At 39.9% G+C, this 22449-nt stretch overlaps 2 protein-coding genes across 3 annotated transcripts in view; both read right to left on the reverse strand.

Annotated features, from left to right (window-relative positions):
• Positions 1–22449, reverse strand: part of LOC145440848 (cell division cycle-associated protein 7-like) — a 346780-nt gene that overhangs the window by 295204 nt on the left and 29127 nt on the right. The window lies entirely within an intron of this gene.
• LOC145440828 (uncharacterized) lies at positions 5149–9929 on the reverse strand. Its single transcript, XM_080318580.1, has 3 exons — positions 9698–9929; positions 9533–9631; positions 5149–5458 (listed from the first exon to the last, which is right to left on the reverse strand). Exons 1-3 carry the CDS (start codon positions 9861–9863, stop codon positions 5247–5249), a joined length of 477 nt encoding a protein of 158 aa, XP_080174706.1. The 5' UTR covers positions 9864–9929; the 3' UTR covers positions 5149–5246.

Consider the following 22449-nt stretch of genomic DNA (forward strand, 5'->3'; position numbering starts at 1 on the left):
GTAAAATTACTCGATTTCGGATTGACTGGGTGATTAAAGAAAAATGACTCGACTTGAGTCGAGTCAAACGTTAAAATCAGAGAAAGACTCGAACTACCACACCAAGGTTTTCGAGATGCATTGTGGTATAAGGCCTATATGCTGTGGACTATTTTCTTGACCAATTTAGTCAACTGGAAAATAGATTTTATGTGAATGGGCTTTCAGATTTTAATATACCATCAGAAATTGTGTTGAAAATGGACAGGGGCTACGAGAAATCATATGGGAAGCACAAGGGGTAGGATCACTAAAAAGGTTTAAGAAGCAATGCTATTACTATGGCTGAATAATAATTATATTTAAGTTGTTATTGATATGTTTCAAAAATAACACTGGTCAACAAAATGAAAACAAATTTTTTAGGCAGAACATCTGAGAGCCGTTTCTGGGGTTTTTGAAGTTGCTGATTACGAATATCACATTATAGTTTTGTCAGATTGGTTCTTTGTCAGGAGATATTTACACCCCTAAAAACGCCCAAAATTACTGTTTTGCCCCTGAATATTTCACTTGGTACGAAGAAAATAGTAGTTTTTTCTAATGTTATACTGCGTATAAATAACTAATTGACTATAATTGACTATAAAGAATCCTCATGTCATTCTAAAAAAGTCGTTCTATCAATACTAACAGGACATGATGCGATATATTTGTTTGTCAAAAAAGCAGTTTTTGAAGCCTAAAATTTGTACTTTTGCACAACGGAAATACATATTCTCCTGTATCAATTGGTCATTCTACCAAGATTAAAGATGAGTATAAAACTATAAAATTTGTCCTTGGAAGGCTTAACTACAATACTCATATGCGTCTCCTTTCTTTCGACTGGTAAATTGATAATTTTCCGCTGAGTCAACAAAGTGAGTATACCTAGTAACCCTATCAAACGAGAAGCTTGAATCTGGTATCTGGTATATTCGAATACCGATGAAGGATTCCGATTTTACATTAAGAAGGAGTTCACTGCATGTAATTTCTCCTAAGATGTAGTAAATAAAACTTTTTAGATGATCGTAAGCACCCAATAACAAACAGTTGGTCCGAAAATTCGTATCTGCATATCGAACACTTGAGCACAAACATTAGCATAGAAGTTCACTTCCTGTTGAGTCATCTTGATATATTTCCTGATCATCTTGTTGATTAGCAAGGGGAGAGGTTCTACCAAGACATCAGAACAACAAAAGAAAGATATCAGGGCAGATGAGATGAACAATCGAACATATTATGTCAGACCATTGCCGCAAACTTTCGAGAAACTGCACTAAATAGCTTACAGGTGAAAATCTTACAAAAAACAATTGTGATTTATAATATGTCAATAATATCATATTCCAACTGATTATTTCAACTTTACAATAGCTGGTTGACGTAAAACTGATTGAATTAATGCCACGTTATTTGAGTGTCAAGGTAAATACTTATGTACATGACTGGAATTTATTTATGTACATGATATCCGTGAAAATCTGTAACTATGATAAATTTATTACCCCTAAATATAGTCCTGTTGCTGTATTTTGATTTAAAAGAGTCTTCTGTGTGTAAAAATAACAAGTAGATTGATTTTCTAAACTTTATAGTACGACTGAGCCGATTTTATATCTAGTCATTATCGCGAAAATGGGAGATTTCGGTCAAAATAGCCCCATGGGTTATTTCCATAACAAGAGCCAATTTGAAAAAACCAACGACATATTCGGAATCAGTGCCCTTTAGAACCCCCAAAACCACTCTTACTTTGTCTGCCTAAAAAAATGTGTTGACCAGTGTAATCGAAGGCAAAATCTGACGCTGATTTAATTAGACTATGGCAATGACAGTAACAATAGCCTATATTTATCTCTACTTTATCGAAACCAGGATTAGGCAACACCGCTCAAATTCTCTGATATCAGATCAATCTTCAGTAGAATTTAAAATAACCTATCTAAAATTGTGGCACGTCAAAGGTCCACTAGCTGCAATATTATAACCCATAAGTTTCACGATGTCATGATGGATACTCTCGCATGATGTCAATAACTCATTAAATAAATAAAAAATTATGCCCGTCACAAAAACAATTTTATTCAAATATTTGAAAATGTGATTTTTGTCCGTGTCCGATTTTTGTCCGTGTCAAGCGGGAATAGTAGAATAGTAAATTACATTTTGCCGATGTTTGTGGAATGCCTGTCAGCAAGGTCCCTACGATTGGGGTGGTGGTGGGGGTGATGGTGGTGGCGGCGGCTGGGCGAGACTTCCGGTGGGGGGGGGGGGCTATAAGTATTGTAATCGCAGCTTCTGGTGGGCTCCGCCACCCAGACCAACCTTCTTTCGCATCTGTTGTTACCAACTTAATATTAGTGCGCCATATGGAACGCGATTACGTGATGTGTATATTACAGTCTAGGGTTACCATACGTCCTCTTTTAAGAGGATTTGTCCTCTTTTTTGACTTTTTTGAAAGTGTCCTCGGAGGACGCCCTTTTGTCCTCTTTTTTGAGATTTTGTCCTCTTTTTTGAAAATTTAGGTCAGATTTAGAGCAAATTGCGAGTGATCTGCCGTAAATTAGCACATAAGTGACGCTCCGGCGGGTATTTCGGAGTGAAAAACGGTGATTCTAGCTCTGAGCGAAAAGTTGACCTTTTTTCTTTTAGTCATTCACCTAGCAACGTGGAGAGAAAAACGGTATTTTGAGCTCTGAGCGGAAAGATGACCTTTTTTTTAGTCAACCGATCACAAAGTGGGAAAAATTCACCGGTTTTTGAGAATTCTCCTCCGGTTTTGCAACTCTCGAATTTCTGAAAAAGTGTCCTCTTTTTAGATTTCCAAAATATGGTAAGCCTATATTACACTATAACACGGCTTTGAAGCAGGCCGGAATGTTGAGTTGCTCGATCCTAGCGCCCGAGCCTCCTTTTATCACACATTGTCAAGTTAAAAAAGAAGTGAACCAGTTAACTATATATAGCCCATGCCTTCATGCTGAAGATGTAGTGCATGTAGCGTGAAATAATAGAATAGCTATACAAGTGCTGCAGGATAAATAGACCAACACTAATCTGGAAAGCTATCGGCTGACATTAGTAATGAGCCAGCACACCAAGTCAAGGTTTGAGCCGGGTGCTGGATTAAGTCATATCTATTATTGCATGGTTGCAAGAATGGACTGCATCAAAACTAAGTACCTGTACGGCATGCGGAGACTTGATGATTATCGGGATATGGGACTTTTCTTACAAATGCTGAGATTTAATCATTGGCCAAAGAGGAGGGCCCAGGGCGACCGCCCACCTCAAAACCCACCACTGGTCATAACTAGGGCTGGGCAAAATCGAGTACCTGAGTGATTCGATTCTGAATCGAGTATTTTGCTTCGAGCCGAGTCGAGTAATCGAGTATCACTTATTATGACGTCACATCAGTTTGGCAGATGACAAAATTCAAATATGAACTTTTAGCCTAACACAAATAATATAAAGCCTGTCGTACACCATGTAAAGGTAATTTGTAGCATTGCAATACGTGTAACGTATACTGTCATACGAGCAATCGAAGTTTCAAGGCTTCCAGATTGGAAAATGGTATCGAATTATCATTTTCGTCGATAAATATACTCTTATTGACATGGAGCGTACGATTTCAGTACTCGAAAAAAGTCACCTTTTACTACTCGACTCGAATCATTAAGATTAATACTCGATTCAGATTCGAGTACTCGAATCATTGTGCCCAGCCCTAGTCATAACGAAAGTCAAAGACGAATGATATCTTCCCTTGGTCTCGCCTTGAAATATCCTTCGAGTGGGATGTTAGGCTACGAAAATATATTCATACCAAGCAGGATGCATGTAGATTGTGGATAGTAGTATGAACCTGCGGCAGACGTATTATAGAAAGATTCACTAACGATAGTAATACAGAAGCCACATCATATTGATGAACTACACTCGTGAGGCGAGTGACTTCTTTATTGCACGGACGAAAGCACGCGGCCTATATATTTGCGATTGTCGCTCATCTCAAATAATGCTGGCACAATAGCTGAACTCATGACCCTTTTGTAAAACAACCTTGAGTTAGTGACGAAACAGATTAGATAATGCAGGTACGAAGAAACCAATGGATCAAATTGCAAAGCCGCACTATCTGAAGCAGGTGCCGAGAACTACTTTCGAACCACGTGTCAGTATGCAACGCACTGCGCTCAAACGCTAAGCAGTTTCGGAATTATATCAGAGACGAGTGGTAAGAAATTTGTATATTAGGAAGATCATCATATGAGGGACTCAGTATTCTTGGTTAAGAAAACGCATCTTATCAATTATATATGATAGTCACAGAGAACGTGACAACGTGTGCTTAGCGAAGCCGGTGTAGGCAGTCACCTTCAATAGTCAACTTATGCCAAATCACGCGTTTCTAAAATACTGCAGAGTCGATGAGATGAGAGCTGATTGAGAGAAATAGACAGATTATATCAGTTACGAGCCTTCATAAGGAGTACACGATATTCAATACCTGTAAGTAGCCTACTTTTCATTTCTGCGCGAGGCAATCGCGATAAACTAATATGTACCGTACTGTACAATGCACATTGCACAATATTGCACGTCGTACAGCACATCGCACCTGTGCAATTGTACGAATGTACGTATACGTTACGCAGTTGAGATTTCGCGATACGCGCGGATATCGAAGCCTCAGTTAATTTCAGTTTGAAATCGGCCACTAGTGACCAGTAAAGGAATATCAATGGTAGCGTAATAACGATAATCATCGGTTCTATTCAACGATAATTGCGACACCCAAGATACAAGCGACGTAATGAACGTTTCTGTATGTACCGAGGCTTGCATCAATCAGGAATTTTTACATTCAGTAACAGCCAGACTCGTAAGAATATTACAGAATATTATATATCAGGCTTTACACCTGATTTCGAATTTCTAAGGTGCATTAGAGGTTAAGACATATATCCTTTGGCTCGCTCCTCCCCATATATTTTCGTATTGCTCGTTTACCCATAATCACGTTTTTGGGGTCGCTGGCGAAATTGCTTCAAATCGACGAAGTATAAGCATCCCAGCTGGCTACAGCGTCATGTTATTGAACTGATATTCTCGACGACCAAAGTATGATATATTTGTATGCCAATGTGCGACTATATTATAATAGAAATACTAGTAAGAAAGGTATATTATAATTCGTAATGATATTATCTGGGTGGATTAACTTTCTTAAGATGAATCGTGTTCCAGCCGATTTCCCCGACCCGCTCATGCCGCATTCGTATTCGTGGCTGATTCACCACAGACGGCCGGTATAAATATCCGCAGTCTGAGGTTCTCTCTCTGGACATGTCGACCGAGCCGACGTAGGCCCCCGGTTCGCGAACGCTCATACGATGCTTCTCGGTCTGATCTGGACCTGTAATCAGAAGGCGTGTGTTGGTACCCACAAAGTGATTTTTCCGCCGAGCTATAGTAAGGAGGCAATTCGTGTTTGATGGCGGTCTGCAACTGCACTCGCTGCATTGTCATCAGTGCGTAGGCCTACTCTGTATATCAGTCCTTCCCAACCATTGGTGAGTCGCAACGCTATTTCAGGTGTGTCGCGAAGCATTTCTAAATGTTACAGTTTTCTATTCAATATTTCACACATGGCGGCTTTTGGTTGTTATGGAATGCAAGCGATCTTCTCATACAGAGGTCTCATACACGTGGCCCGTCCGAGAATATTTGTACTGCCCGCATCGGAAGCAAGTGCAGAAACAGTTCTATTCAAATATATTATGATGTGATTTATATTAGGCACGAATTGCTGCCCAGTGAATCATATTTTCACGATGTCATCCTGCAAGGTCCTGTCAAATATGGCCTACTTGCATATATATATTTGATACTTGGAAAGACATTAAATATCCCTATTATTCATGCTGCGGCCCACGGTATCATCAAAAACTAGTACATTGGTTCGATAGCAAATTTGAGTTTCAGACCACTGTTCTTATCGATATGATAGCAATGTTTGTAGCATAAATAAAAAACGTTTGGGACGCTGACTATCTTGGATGTGGCGGTTGGTCGAAAATAGATGCACCCTCTATTTTAGGTACATTTTTGGATGTTTTCGAATAGGAAAATCAAGCCTTTGACTTGATCCGATAATATCTAATGTAGTCCTACAACACCAATTTTCGCATTGTTAGAAAATTGCACATGTATACAATACAATGTTTCTTTTCATATCAATTTTTTTTCGTTCGTTTTGTCATATCGCATTGTGGATCGCGCGATGAAACATTGTATTTAACGTGGGTCGCGAACTGAAAAAGGTTGTGAAGCGCTGGTGTATGTGACGCTGATCATGCCTATATGTGCTGTATTTTAAGAGAGCTGTTCTATGTTTGGATCACAGATAATCAGTTCACATCAAGACATAATAATACCGTGTAAGGTAGTGGCGCATTACACCCGGTCCGTGAAACGAATAGTAAATGTTCGCGCAAGAAATTTTTATTATGTGTTTAAGAAACAGTATTACGTCGGATCGCAATATTTGATCGAAATCATCACATCAGAGGCTGACTGGTGGGATCATTGTGACAGTCGAATGACGTTCTTAATCACAATCCATCGAAAATGATTTTGTGTGGAAGTGAAGAAGGGGGCTTGGAACCAGACCAAAGTACGAAATCTAAAATGGTTTGCGCAGACAAAATTTTTAATCATAATTCATAAAAATAACATTACAATTGAAATTTATAATTTTGGGTATCGCATTGTAGATCGTCTTTCTTGAGCAATTGAAAATGCTATACAAGTACAGTATCGCCGGTTTATGGTACTGCACAAGTGTCCTGCTCCTTTTCTTTTAACCGTCGTAGAATGATCACTTTGGGGCGGGTCCGCTGCCACCGAAAGATTTGGTGCAGACACGGGTTAATCGGGTTTGTAATCGTAATCGAGTAATCCTTGTCAATTGATCGTGACGAATTTTTTATCCACTCGCAGTTGCGTAGTCGGAAGTTATTTAATCTTTGTTGTATGCCTCTTGTTTTGGTGTTCATGGGGTTTTGAAGACTTTTTGTTAGACACTGCTTAGTACTTACGGACGCGGATCACATGGCGAGGCGGAGCCTAGATAAACCGCTACCTCAGTAGTAATTCTGCAATCGACCTCCATCGGACTAGAACTCGCAACCAATTAGTGTCGCAACTGTGCAACGTATGCCACTACCTATACGCCATCTCGCCACAATTGGTCTGCTGGTTGATGATATGGTTGAGAAAATCACTGCTCAGTGCTCTATCATATTTCTGGTCACCAACAGGTACCGGTAGCTCGCAGTAGGAGGCGCATGTCGAGACTAAAGCTATTACTCAAACGAATGTTTGGTTATGGGTTATGCTAGCTAAGTAAACAATGATTGAACGTCGCTGCTAGACGACGAATATGCAAACTAGGCAAATGCCCCTGCCCCTGGTTAACCGATTAAAGATTTGTATAGTTCATGCTCTTCAAATCATTACATCATCTCATCGCTTGTTGACATATATGTCGTAACTCGTTAGTATTAAACGAACCCTTTCGCGCTATTCGTATCGGCGGCACGCAATATCCGTATAGCACAGGGTTGGACAAACTACCGTTAAGTGCGGCCCGCGGAAGCCTCAAGAAACTTTGCAAAAATATTGATAATCAAATTGATGTGGGTTCTTGATTAAACTTTTTCTTAACAGATTTCAACATGATAATGATCTCGTGGCCCATGCATTTTTAAGGGTTTCAATTGGCAAGCTGAACATCACAGAAAGTGAAACGTAAATGACTTAATTCGGACCACGAGTGTGCAACACGAGCAAATTTATTTCTTTTAGTGCTGTACTTGGAAAAACCGATTCGCGAGTGCGCTAGATAGATTCGTTCCTTGTATGCGCAGCAGTATTAATATTTATAATATTTATATATTGTAGAAGCGTAGGCTATTTCAAGGTAACATGGTTATGATGCTGTCAGCATTGTGTGTCCTGGAGTTGAACCATCAGCATCAGCAAATCTATGAACAGAATGCTGCTTACAGAATAACTTCTAAGAATGGGAACAACCGACTTTCATCCCTAATTTTTTTTAATGTGAACCGACGTAGAATGATCACTTTGGAGCGGGTCCGCTGACATCAAAAGATTTGGTATCGCTGATGATTTTTTTAAAAGTTAGGACGGCCAGCATTGAAATTCCCGTCAGTGTTTCTGGCGCATGTACGTTATCATCAATGTTTGGTTTGTTTTAAATATAAAAATACATATAGATTATTTCCATGCTCTCGGTCACTACACAATCAAATAACAATATCGAATTTTGACTTAGTATCCCAATTTTATACATAGTGCGACCCGCGAATGGATTAAAATGTTGAATGCGGCCCGTGAGCTAAAAAAGTCTGCCCACCCCTGGTATAGCAGTTAAGGTATAGCATGTGTTACATCACATAACGCGAAACATTGACCGTTACGCCGGAATTTCGTGTTCGTTCTATCTTAAGTTATCGCGAATTCAGCAAGTAGAATTGTATTATCTTTTTTTGCTCTTTATTCAGTGTGCATTAGGGCTGTTCAAAAATAACTTTTTTATCCCGATTCAAGCCGGTCACCTCTTAAATCGTCAGGTAGCAGTAGAAAACCTTGCTCACCAAATTTCACTGATTCCAACCAGTAAAGGCCTCCGCAGATCCAATTGAAATTTTTAATTTAATATGGAAAATTGAAAAAACAAATTTCCAAATTTTTCTGCCAACTCCATGAAATTGTTGAGCTGTCTTCAAAGACGTCGTAAAACAAATTTGAGTAAATTCCGACCAGTAGAAGCGGAGTTATGTGAGTTTTTCGATGACAATCCTCGGGTTATCCTTGATCGGTGGATATTCCGCGATTTATCAACGAAAAACTCACATAACTCCGCTTCTACTGGTCGGAATTTACTCAAATTTGTTTTGCAACGTCTTTGAAGACAGCTCAACCATTCCATGGGGTTGGCAGAAAAATTTGGAAATTTAAAAAAAAAAAATTCCATGATGAATTAAAAATTTTAATTGGATCTGCGGAATCCTATACTTGTTAGAATCGAATCAAATTTGGTGTGCAGCGGTTTTTAGAGTAACCTGACAATTTAATCAGTGAATGGCTGGAATCCGAAAAAAAGCTATGGTATTTTTGAACAGCCCTAGTGTGCATGCCTCCTCTTTACATCGCCTAGGCCCGGGTGGGTGTCTAATTTCCAACACTACTCCAAGTCGTTTCGACACCTCTCTATCTTTTCATTGTAGCGCGGTCTTGCTTCGGTGTTTTGAATTGATGATAATTCTTGATAAACTGAACTGAAAACTGACCTAATTCTAATGTGATTTGAAACAAAAAACTGTGTAGCTGTAATTCTAATTTGGAATAAACTGTGTAGCATAATTCGAATTCTAGTGTATTTCTCGCCAGGACCACGCTGTACCTGTAAATATCATCCTGGTTCCCGTTTGCTCTGCCGATCCACGATTCCTATGCGATGGCTCATATGAACTTGCCATTCTGCTGCTGCCACCCAGTAAGTCTGCAAAGACATTAACATGATAAGTCGGCAAAAATGCTCGCTTTTATCGCTAATAACGGAACTTGCCATTGAAAAAATTTTTACTGCCGACCGGGAAACATGATTGTCTGCTTGGCGCTGTGGATGAATGCTTTTCTGCCGACTTGAATGACGTACTCGGCCTGCTCGCGCCGACATTTGGCCCCGACTGTTTACTGGTTGACGAAGAAGCGCTATGAGCTGATCTCACCATGTTGACGGTCAAGACTTCCAAATCGCTCTACGGCATCCGGAAGCATAATGAAGCGAGTCTATTGCGCGTAAGCGTTGTGAAACACGGTCGAATTACATCAAGCGATTGTTTTCTATTGTTGGAAATATGTAAGATGCACTACTCAATTATAATAAACAACGTTCTATTATGCTAGGTATTACCTCGCCATATGTCGATCATAATGGGATCGCCTATTTATCTAGCTGCGGTATCAAGTTTCCCTCGCTGGCGGAAATCTCAATGCGAGATTGCGGAATTAATTGCGAGTTCGTTTATCGCTTCAATGGGGCATTGCGCTCTAGATATGATGTGGTCCTAAGTTACAGTTGAAGGCGGGAAAAGATTTTTGGCAACAGCCATTTTCTCAGAAAGTCACCGTATTCGAACTGCAGCTAAATGATTTTCACAAGATGGTACTATTCCAATTCCACTTCATATATATCTCTGTGGTATCGAGGTCCCTCGTCATCGCTCCTTAACTATTTGCTGAATTTATGTCTTAGTCCCATTTCTTTTGGATTACGGAGAAAATATGTGATGCGTCATCCACTTTTCCTACATAATGCAATAGCACACACTGTCATTGCATCTTGCAACATATATACAATCGACTCTGCTTATTTCGCACATTTTGATTCCGCTCACGCTCATGTCCGATTTAAGTGGAAAATCACTTCTTTGCTTCATGGTCGCGAGTAAAGGCACATAACGCATTCTAAATACGGTACTGTTGCGTAATAAATTATTTGCCGTTGCGCTAAGTGCGCTTGGCTGCAATGATTGGCACAGATCGCATAAAACGCACATTATTTGAACCAGTGGTTCCCAACCTTTGGTTGTCGGAGCCGCAATTCAAACTTCATGGTATGGATGGAGCCGCTTGAAAACAATAGAGTAGGCTAGTTATAACGAAAATTTAGAGGTAGCTATAGCCTACCTCTGTATCTCACCATCCAGCTAATTCAAAAGCATTCAGATAGACTTCTATAGATTCGATATCGGTCATTTTAGCATTGATAGACGCAGATTGGCGAGTGATATACATTGAAATGAACTGAAATGCACATCATTCCTCCAACATACTATTATGTCGTTATGTCATAGCTCTTAGTCTTCATACATTCCATCAGTTAATGCTAGGGATGATGTGAACCTCTGAAAGGTTCGTGTTCGTGTTCGTGTTCGTGGTTCGTGTGAACGCGAACCTCATGACGGCACGTTACGTGATATTGCTAATTCCAACCCTACATTTCAATGAAGTGATAGCCTATATTAATGTACAGATTGTACAAATGTACAGTACACGATATCCAGCGACGACTCGGCGGGTCACATAATGCCACAATGCTGAAGTACATATTGACGTTTCAAACGTCGCCAAATGTATCAACTGGGGCTATCAAATGATATAATAATCCCATAGAATCAATAACTTCCGTCGCTTTACCAACAATTTCGACGATAACTTACAAGGGAATATAAGCTTGTAAACGCCTTAACGGTCTAAGCCAGACAGGACAATGTATTTGTCGTCCGAGTATTTTTCTACGTTGATATTGAGCCAAGAGTAAATCGGGTTTCCATACTTGCTACCGATATTACGCCATTAACAAGTTACACAGCAGTAGCCAACACCCCAATCGCACTGATTTGTTTTTTATGATACAATAAGCATATGAAATCAAGATTGACCCCGTACGCCTGCTAATTTTTTTACATCAGACAGCGATATCAATTTCATTGATTGGTTGAATAAGTATCATTCTCTGACTACAATGTCCTATATGTAGTGTATTTCGCTCTTGGTGCTGTGCGATAGCGGGTCAGTATCACGGCAGAGAGTCACTAAATATTCACAACAGGAAAGCTGGATATTTCGAGCGAAATTTTGTAACAAAGCAAGTAAAATTTTAGAGATTGTCAAAATACATGCTCGTTTTAGTGTAGATTTTTATGCTGTCAGCGCCATGAACAGAGTGACCCGCAGTTAAAATGCAATAAATTTAAACCAAAGATGTTATAATGAAGTGAAAATTGTTATATATGAAAAGGTTCACAGGGCAGAACCTACCAAGGTTCGTTTGTGAACGTGAACCTCTATATTTTTGATGTTCCAACATGGAACGGAAACGTGAACCTCACGTTCACACCACCCCTAGTTAATGCACACTGCGCAAGTTTGTGGGAGATTATACGCTGAGTAATATTGGACTTATTGCAATTTATACTTGACTATGAGCCGTTATTTTGATGTTAGTAAAATTGCTTAGAAATTTACTCTTCACAGAGACGATATATAGGTCTATGACCACTGACCAGCAGAACTCAAGATATATCCCTGTCTGATGGGTATTCGCTATTCATCCATGCGTTTGACGGTAGTCTGCAAGGATTCCCTTTCCCGGTTTTCAAAAGCGGCCTTGGATGGCTTTAGATAAAGCTAATATCCCTAATTTTAGCATTCATATACGGAAATTGAATATAACTATTCACAGAAACAAACAACAACTTACGTCTATTATATTTTTGTGGCATATTTCGAGGTCAAGCAGAGCCGCAAGAAGGCTACGGCCGGTTGGGAATCACGGATTTGGACCTCCAGGTTAATTGTATTGTACAGTACCACTGTATTTTACGGTATCTACTAAACTTTTCAACAAATACTGCACTTTTAGCGACAATAGTGTGTACTCACAGCCAAAGAGCCGAAAAGGGCGGTACCCAAAAACAGAACCTAACTCAGAATTATATCGCGGTCATAAATCATACTTGCCTATGTACAGACCTTCCTACGTTCCTACCTGCATGTATAATTTGAATTCAAATGTTGTAGTGGTCAATTTATACCGCGGTATAAGTCTGAGGTAGGTTCTGGTTTCCTGTGTCACGGGTGTATATTCACATCCGTCTATCAGGAGTGGTACACGGGTGGAAATAACTCTTCGTTGAGAGAGTGTTTTCTGTATTACTGTGCAACACACGCATATAGGGTTCAAATAGTACTTTTTATATCCCCGCCAACGCAACTAACTGCCGAACTGCTGAAGACGCAGCGTCCTTACTTTTCGCTTCGTTTATTTTGGTGAGCATTTTCACTTTTTCTGCTAAACGTTCCTGTGACAATCTGTTCTCCTAGATCAGGGACGGGCAACATACGGCCCGCGACATGATTTTGAGCGACCCGCAGACAGTTTTCGGTCTTAAATGATAATATGGCTGTCGGTCACAGTCTTCCGCAATTATCCACTATAGGCTTGCTTACTACGTCAAGTTATAGTGACTGTTATTCCTTCCTTCTTTCTTCGGAAACAAATTATAAGTCTTTCACTTCTTTGTTTTCTTTGTGTCCGACATGCAGTCAGAGTTCAAAGAACCTGTACACAACTTTGATCGATCACAGTAGTCTCATTGACTCCAATAGTTATTGAAGTATATTACGTTAATAAATTCATTGAATACTGCTTAGTTCTCTATGCTTCAAACTTATAGTTAACGTTAAATACGATTAATCCTTGTATAGATGGATAAATACACGTTTGATTTATCGAATCGTGAATCCGGCCCGCCAATTACTTCATTTCCCCATATCCGGCCCGCCGATTGGAGAAGTTGCCCGCCCCTGTCCTAAATGTAGGCTATAGCTATAGCTATTAGGGATGGTGTGAACCTCTGAAAAGTTCAGGTTCGTGTGAACGCGAACCTTTTTGAAAGGTTCTGTGTGAACGCGAACGTGAACCTCATGACGTCACATGACGTCACATTGCTAATTGCAACCCTATATTTCAGTGAAGTGATAGCCTATATTAATGTACTGTACACGGTACCTAGCAATGCCACAATGCTAAAGTACATATTGACGTTTTAAACGTCGCCAAATGTATCAACTGATAAAATAATCCCATAAAATCAATATCTTCCATCGCTTTGCCAACAATTTCGACGAGGACTTGCCATGGAATAGAGCTCATGCCTTAACGGTCTAGGCCAGACCGGAAAATGTATTCGGAGTCTGAGTATTGCTACATGGATATCGAGCAGAGTGTAAAACGGGTTACTATACTTGCTACCGATACTAACCCATTAACAAGTTATACAGCAGTAGCCAACACCCCAATCGCACGGATTTGGTTTTTATGACACGGTATACAATACATATGAAGTCAAGATTGACCCCGTATACGCCAGCTAGATAGAAAACGATATCAACGTCATTCATTGGTGAAATAAGCATCATTCACTGGCTCCATGTAGTGTATTTGGCTCTTGATGTTGTGTGATTGCGTGTCAAGTTCATGCAGAGAGTCACTAAATATTCACAAACGGAAAGCTGGATATTTCGAGCAAACGTTTGTAACAAAGCAAGCTAAATTTTTGAGATTGTCAAGATGCATGCTCGTTTAGTGTTGATGGTTTATGCTGCCAATGACATGCATAGAGTGGCCGGCAGTTAAAATGCAATAAATTTGAACCAAAGATGTTATAATGAAGTGAAAATTGCAATACATGAAAAAGGTTCACAGTGCAGAACCTACCAAGGTTCTGTTGTGAACACGAACCTCAAAATTTCCGAGGTTCACACACAGAACGCGAACGTGAACCTCACGTTCACACCATCCCTAATAGCTATATTGTAGCTATAGCTATATTGTCCGAATTAATGAGAGTTTTATCCGACGCTCAACGGACGACAGTCGTCCGCAGGTATCTTTGTTAGTCAAGTTTGCAGCGGCGTTCAAAGTAGCCAAAAAGGCTAGTCGGGTAGTAAAAGTAGAAGTAGCGACGCAGAATTCTACTCAAGTACTAGTAAAAGTAGTTCTTTTCGAAGCAGCCCAAAACTGCTGCAAATAGCAGTAGAATTTCCTGTCTTACAAAACCTCGCAAGTAAGTCAGTATATTTGAAGAGCAGTGATACAAATGATAGATTTGTTATATAATAGTGGTCATATTAGGGTTGTAATGACTGGAGTCGCGATTTTTTTGTGACACGACTCAATTCATTGTGCATGACTCGAGACTAGGGCGGCCAAGACAGACATTTCATTGAAACTTCGCAGAATAGTAGAGTCACCACATTATTGGTATTTCGTCTATCAGTCCTGATACTTGGAAGATATAGGGCCAAGAACTGGTAGGACTGAGGAAAATAACTATATTATGAATGCTAGCCATTCTATATCGCTCGAGCAGATTGAAAAAAGTGGGCTTAATCGGATTGAACTCAAAACTGAACAGTGAATACAATGACTTGGACTCGGACTCGAGTCACAACACTATGACTAGGACTTGACCCTCTACTCACTGACTTGAACTCCGACTCGACTCGGTGAATTGAAAACGACTCAAATTGACTCGAGCCAAAACTATAAAAGTGAGATTGACTTGTCACTCGGAACCTTGTGGCTTGGTTACAACCCTGGTTTCACCTCAGTGACCCCTTTAAGAATACGTGACGGTATGGCAACAAAGTTGGACAATTAGAAAATGTTCAGCTTTTTCAAATTAGATTACAATTAGAATCATAGCTGCACAGTTTTTTTCAAATCAGATTAGAATTAGGATTACTGAATTCGCGACAACCTGTAAATTGAATAAACTTCAGGTCGTATCAAATTTGAGTTTATTCTCGTATGTATGAGAATAGCAAATCTTTGTAAAGCAAGCTTGGCTGTTTTCGCGCTATACAGTTCTCCTGTGGCATTTTCAGGATAACCAGAAATTAGATTAGAATTAAAATTAGAGAATAGAAACATTTCACAAACTAAATCAGAATTAGAATTAGAGCCAAGAAACATTCCACAAATTAGATTAGAATTAGGTTAGCGGCATTTTGCTCGAATTATGTGATAGCAACCTCCGTTGTATTACAAGGCCCGTGGTTAATCAGACGATGAACGATACACATAAGCTGTGACTGATATTACATTGAAATTATGCGCGAGTAGGTGTGCTTGTGTATAACTGTAATATGGTAGATCGTATAATTCCACACTTCTTGTCGAGATCTGTTTACCAGACATGGGGTGATTACTTCACGAATGTAATCGATTGCGATTACGATTACCTGCGAATCCCACGATTACGATTACGATTACGATTACAGCAAAATCAGGAAGTAGTCGATTACGATTACGATTACATTTCAAAAGTAATCACGATTACTCACGATTACATTTGTTTTGCTTCTTAAAACTAATTTCAGAAGAGATATTGGAAGACAATATAAGGCTTGCGATGAAAAGGTCTAATGAGATAACAACTTTCTTTATAAATCATACGTCATTTGCTTGTTACATCATAATGCACCCATTGCCCAACTCTATGCAGGACTATTCGTCGCACCCAACGATTTGCATTCTTGCCAGGTCCGTAACTGCCACACCCCAAACTCCCCAATAGGACTGGAAGCGAGCTCTAAGGGGGCTCAAAAGTATTTCGTAAATCAACATAAATTATTGTAGAGTATTTTCAAGAGAGTTAATTAACTTGAAAATTTTATTTGAGCTTCGGGATTTAATGTCTCTAAATAGCCTGATTTTGAAATGCATACCTCTCCCTCTCAAGAAAAAAAGCAAGCATAATTTATATGAGTAGGCATTTCGGGGGCGGTCATTACCCCGCCACGACACACCGAAAGACGTATGCAATTTCTGCCAACATGCAACTCCAACAAAGTGTGCTACCAAAGAATGACCTTTGTGCCAAAACTTTGGGTATGTGTCCATTGTCAGTAGCCGCGCTCTGTGGGCGTGACGAATAGTCCGGTCCTTCCAATCTGAGCCCCAACAATGCAAATGCCAAATGCCAAAGTTTTGTATTGACTCGACTTGTACTCGAGTAATTTTGCATGACTCGAGACTAGAGCGACCAAGACAGACATTGCATGCAACTTCGAATAGTAAAGTTACCACATTATTTGTATTTCGTCTATCAGTCCTGATACTTGGAAATAGGGCCGTAAACTGTGAAAACTGATGAAAATCACTTTATTTATTTACTAGCTGACTTGGCCTCGGAAATGACTCGGGGGTGAATTGAAAATGACTCGACTTGACTCGAGTCAAAACTATAAAAGTGAGATTGACTTGTGACTTGGAACATTGTGACTTGGTTACAACCCTACCAATAGCAAAGTTGGGAGTGGGGAACGAATTGCTGTTTTGGTCCTGATTGTGCCTACAAGCGACGCTAACACTGTGCATAAGCGGATGGCTATGGCGACAGGTATAAATTTCGAGTGAAGTATTGTGAAATAACGATTGGTGCCCGTTTCAAGTAGAGTCATATGTGAATAAGATAAAATGAACTTAAAATTCTTACACTTAATACAGATAAGCTACTGAAAGCTGCCGTTACGAGAAACAGCAAAGAACGACTCGGTTATATGATATATCAGCAGCAGGTGATTTTAACCATCGTAATGTTTTATTTGACGAGTACAAAATTTCAAATCTTTGTCCGGTGTACGTACAATACATACGTATACTACACAGATAGGCCTACTGCTCGCCAAGCATCAACGGTCAAACTGCGTTTAACTAAGCATAACCAAACATAAATACATAAGTTACTATTTGAAACTAGGAAGAGTGGTGATTATTATCTTGCTGCGAGGTAGTAGCGTCTGGGGTGTATTGATAACCTGATATACAGCATGGCTTATACTCTTCTAACAATCAAACAACAATGTACATCGAATATATATTTACTACGTGTGGATACTTCTTACGAAAGGACGAGCAAAGCTAATACTTCTGACGTAATAATGAGCAGTGGCGTTTGAAAATCAACCGTTTGCGCTATCCATAACCTGGTATAATATCTCTTCTTTGTTCACGAATGTTCGGTTATGTCATATTCATTGTACATATAAAAAGTAATCGTTCTTTCACAAAGAAATCGATTAGATATGTGAAGTAGTCGATTACGATTACGATTACTTTGGATTTTTCTCGAATGTAATCGATTGCGATTACGATTACTTGAAAATGCTGTAATCGTCGTAATCGATTACGATTACTAATCGCGATTACCCCATGTCTGCTGTTTACTGTGATGAAACTGGCGTATAGGCGCGAATATGCAGCCTGGAATTGAGCACATAAACCATGGACCGCGACATAAATTACATTGAACGAGACTTTTATTTATACTGAGTGGTCATACCATATATATTCCGTAAGCATAACGAAAATTCTATGCCAGTGGTTCTCAACCTTTTTGTTTTCGCGGGCCCCCTTTGTACCATCACTAGGGCTGGGCAAAATGATTCGATACTATTTTCCACTGAGGAAGCCGTGAAACCTTGATTGGCCGTGTTTGAGAACACCAGGCACAGTTTATAGCTACGAACGTTACTGGAAATATCACATTTCCGAAGTCATTATCATCCAACAAAATTGTTAAGAAGTGCAATGAAATCGGTATGGTCGAAAAAATACCAAAGTATCTTTAATGTGATGGATAACAGGCATTACGTTCTTTGTGGTGGCATAAAAGGTTCATATTTGGACTTCGACATAGTACATCCTGTTACGACGTCATAATGAGTGATACTCGATTACTCGACTCGACTCGAAGCATATTACGTGATTCAGAATCGAATCACTCAGGTACTCGATTTTGCCCAGCCCTAACCATCACAGACCCCCCCCCCACACACGATTTAGTTCAGATTTAACTCAATTTTCAGACATAACACATTTACAGACATTCAGTGTGCATACCTCCTCTTTACATCGCCTAGGCCAAGGTGGGTGTCAGATTCCATAGACTACTCCTTGTCGCTTCGACATCTTCCTGTCTTTTCATTGTATCGCATTTTTGTGGTGTATTGAACTGATAAAATTGCTAATAAACCAATGATGATATGTCCTCCATTCTAGTCATTTCTATAGCAGCTCATCTTGAAGGTATTTCGTAATAGCGGTTATGTATATCACAGCCTGGGAAATGGAATTGCGCAAACTAATTTTGTCAAAATCCCCAACGAAACATCTCCAAACGGTAATTGTTTGTATCTGTAGGCTAATGGCGATTTGGCAATTAAAATGACTTTGCGCAGAAAAATATCTCATTTCAGACGGCCATTATGTTTATGTGAGTCCTGAAGTTTTAGCAGTTATGAAGCTAATCTGCCTCGTGATTTTTCTAGTTTAAAAGTTAAATAAATTTAGGTTATCAACCATTTTGCGAATTGGGAGGATGCCCAGACCCCTGAAAATGCATCGCGGACCGCCGGTTGAGAACCACTGTTCTAGACTCTCCTCTGAATTCCTCCGTCTTATGCCCTCTCTCTCTCCCTCTCTATCTCTCTCTCTGCGTCTCTATCTCTCTCTCTCTCTTATTGGAAAAACATAATAAGTCTACTTGACAAACTGTAAATATCCAAAAGTAAGTGAAAAGTACTTAAGGACATCGAAAAAGTAGAAGTACTACGTCACTGTCCATTGTCCACATTTTCAGTGTCCACCTTCGGAAGTTTGTTACCGGTACGCAAACCTTTTTACGGTCTTCGTCGTTGTTACGTCGTGCGCGGTCACAGGTTGCATTGATATGTCTTATCTATTCGTCCGAATGCTTACAGCCAATTTGATACCGATCTCCTAATATCATTTACACTGGCGATTGGTCATTGGAATGGTAACTGTATAATCCCAGACAGTAGAACGCTGTCCGACTTGTAGTGGTAGTCAGTCCCCCTTTAGGCCGTGGAATTTATATTGCGACTTCAAATTTGCGAAACGCGAAAACAGTTATCGAGGAAACATATTGGTGTACCGACCACTTTTATTTCCAAGTCGTGAGAAGATCGGTAGTAAAATAACAAGGTCGCATAACAATGGAAACATAGTATAGAACAGTCATAGCAATACAGGAATTTGACGCAGGAAAACATACATTTTAAGGAATGTACAATTTAAGCAGTCTCTGAATTTCCTTCTTTTGCAACCATTCTGTTTCCATTGCGCAATGGTGACATTTGTGGATCTTTTAGGCTAAAATAGCTCACCGGGGATGATCTAGTTCACTTTCTGTGCAGTGCAGTATTGTTAGTTTGTTTGTTCGCGCAACAAATGTACACTTCAGTATACGTATCAGTTACGTACAAATGTCCATTATTTGCTGATGTTATTGGGACTTTCGGTGTTATCTTATTCACGATGTTAGCCCTACAGCGGTATTGCCAGTAACCCGTCGGTTTTATTCATTCTAATTCATTGAATAAAAAACGATTATCTACACCAGTGATTCCCAAGCGCGGCCCCGAGGGCCGCATGCGGCCCCCAGATAGCCTTCTTGCGGCCCTAAAATATATTAAGAAATCGATTTATGACAAAAAATAAAATTTACATTTATAAAATACTCTTGCTTGGCTTGGCCTCTGTAGTTTTTAATTATAGAATTGCAGGAAAGTTGTCAGTATAGACTGCTAACGTTACGTCACTGCTGTTTCAATGCAATGTGCCCTAACTTTCCAGATGAATGAGCAGTAGCTATAGATATAAATAGGTATTGATAACTTTCAAAACCGGAGGAAAATCCTGAAAAAATGGTAGATTTTTCCCACTTCGTGGTCGCTTGACTAAAAAGGAAATAGAGGCTCAACTCCCGGAAAATACAGTTTTTCTTTCACATTAACAGGTGGTTGACTGAAAAAAAGGTCAACTTTCCGGTCCAGCTCCCGAAATAGCCGCCGTAGCGTTCCTACAATGCTGACTTAATGTATATCAGTCGAATTTGACCCTATATGTAACCAAAATCCTCAAAAAAGAAGACAAAACCTAAAAAAAGAAGACATTTGGGCGTCCTCCGAGGACACTTTTAAAAAAATCAAAAAAGAGGACAAATGATCTTAAAAGAGGACGCATGGTAACCCTATGATAACTAGATGTGCAACATGTGACTCACGGTTGAATACGCCGAGATGCATACTGCTTAGCCGGCTAAAAGCAGCATAATTGGTAGTTCTATAGCCAGGGCCGTAACTGCCCCACCCCAAAGCCCCCAATTGAGGGGGGCCGAGCTCGAAGGGGACCCAAAATTATTTCGTGAATTAGCATAAATTATTGAGTATTTTTTGAAAATTTATACAACTCTTTCAAAAATTTTTTGCGCCTTGCGCGATTTTAATTCGCCACATATCTTCCCAAAGAAAAAATACGCAAGATTTATAGAAATGGGCATATCAGCGTTGGCCATGACCGCACCACAACGCACCAAGACATATAAAGTTTTAGGCCATGTATCATGTGACTCCAAGAAGTGTGTCAGAACGATCGGCAGCGAGAAAGCCTTATCCGTAAAGGACTGCTTTTATGCCGACCAAAAACTTCGAAATACCAAAAACTTTGTTATATATACAAACTACATATAGGTTTATTTGTCCATATAGGCGCCTAAATGACTGGCCCCAAATGTTCTTGTCTTGGCAACCTGAACCTCACAAGACAAATACCATCCCGCAGGAAAGAAAATTATATGCCAGTGAAGACATACCAATCTGAAATCGTGTGATCTTTCAGTTTAGTAGGTCTGGGCAATTCTACATTTTTTGATATAGCAGACAGGATGTCACAAAATAACATCATGTAAAGAAGTCATACCTAGGTGTCCGCCCGCCCGAAGATGTTTAATTTTACGGGGTCTAAAGTTTCAAAGACACCTCTCACTCAGCTCTACCGGCAAATCTGATTACGTGGGCAAAGAGGACAACCATGCAATTCCCGATCTTATTCACCGACTTTATCATGAATTATCGAAATATTCGCGCATCGCGCTGTCTCACTAAACAGTACAACTTTAATTTCGTGGCAAAAGCAAACAACGTGATGCGGCGTCAGTTTATCACGCTATGGGAGCCCGGGGTCTTGACGAAGTGCTGTTACGTTCCTGCCAACGGGTATACCCCCTAAGATGTTCAATTACTATTGATGGGGTCAATACCTTTTCAAACACACCTCACTCAGCTCTACCGGTAAATCAGATTACGTGAACAGAGACAGGACGAAAATTGATAGCAATACATGCAATCCCCGATCATAATGACCGATTCAGTCATGAAACTAAAGAAATTATACTCGCGCTTCGCGCGTTTAGGCGAGAAAAGCTGATTCACTCAACGGACACCAATGCAGCAGATAAGTAGCGGTACAAAGTGTACAGCTTTGAAATCTCGCCAGGGCAATAAAACTACTCCGAAATAGCCATGATGACTGTTTGGGTCCGTTTCATAGCCGTAGTATTCGTGCGGCCCCGACCGTACTCTGAAATTCTAAATTTGGCCCTCACACCGAAAAAGTTTGGGAACCACTGATCTACACTCTTTTATCGCTCGCTAGCTGACGCTAGAAAATGACCAAGGATTTTCGATGAGTGACGTGTTTTCACGGTCCAAAAGCGATTCCAAAAGACAGACATTCGTTTCTGTTTGACAAACACAAGGTAGATATGGGTTCGCGATGAGTGTGTAGTCCTTTATTGATCGATAAATCCGGAAAATATACATACTATCACCTGATCAGTGAAATAGATATGCTGATCGTAATTTCGAAAAAGGTGTGATAGA

This window comes from Botryllus schlosseri, chromosome 6, assembly GCF_051294905.1.
Source record: "Botryllus schlosseri isolate E-star chromosome 6, Bs_hap1, whole genome shotgun sequence".
Lineage (NCBI taxonomy): Eukaryota > Metazoa > Chordata > Ascidiacea > Stolidobranchia > Styelidae > Botryllus > Botryllus schlosseri.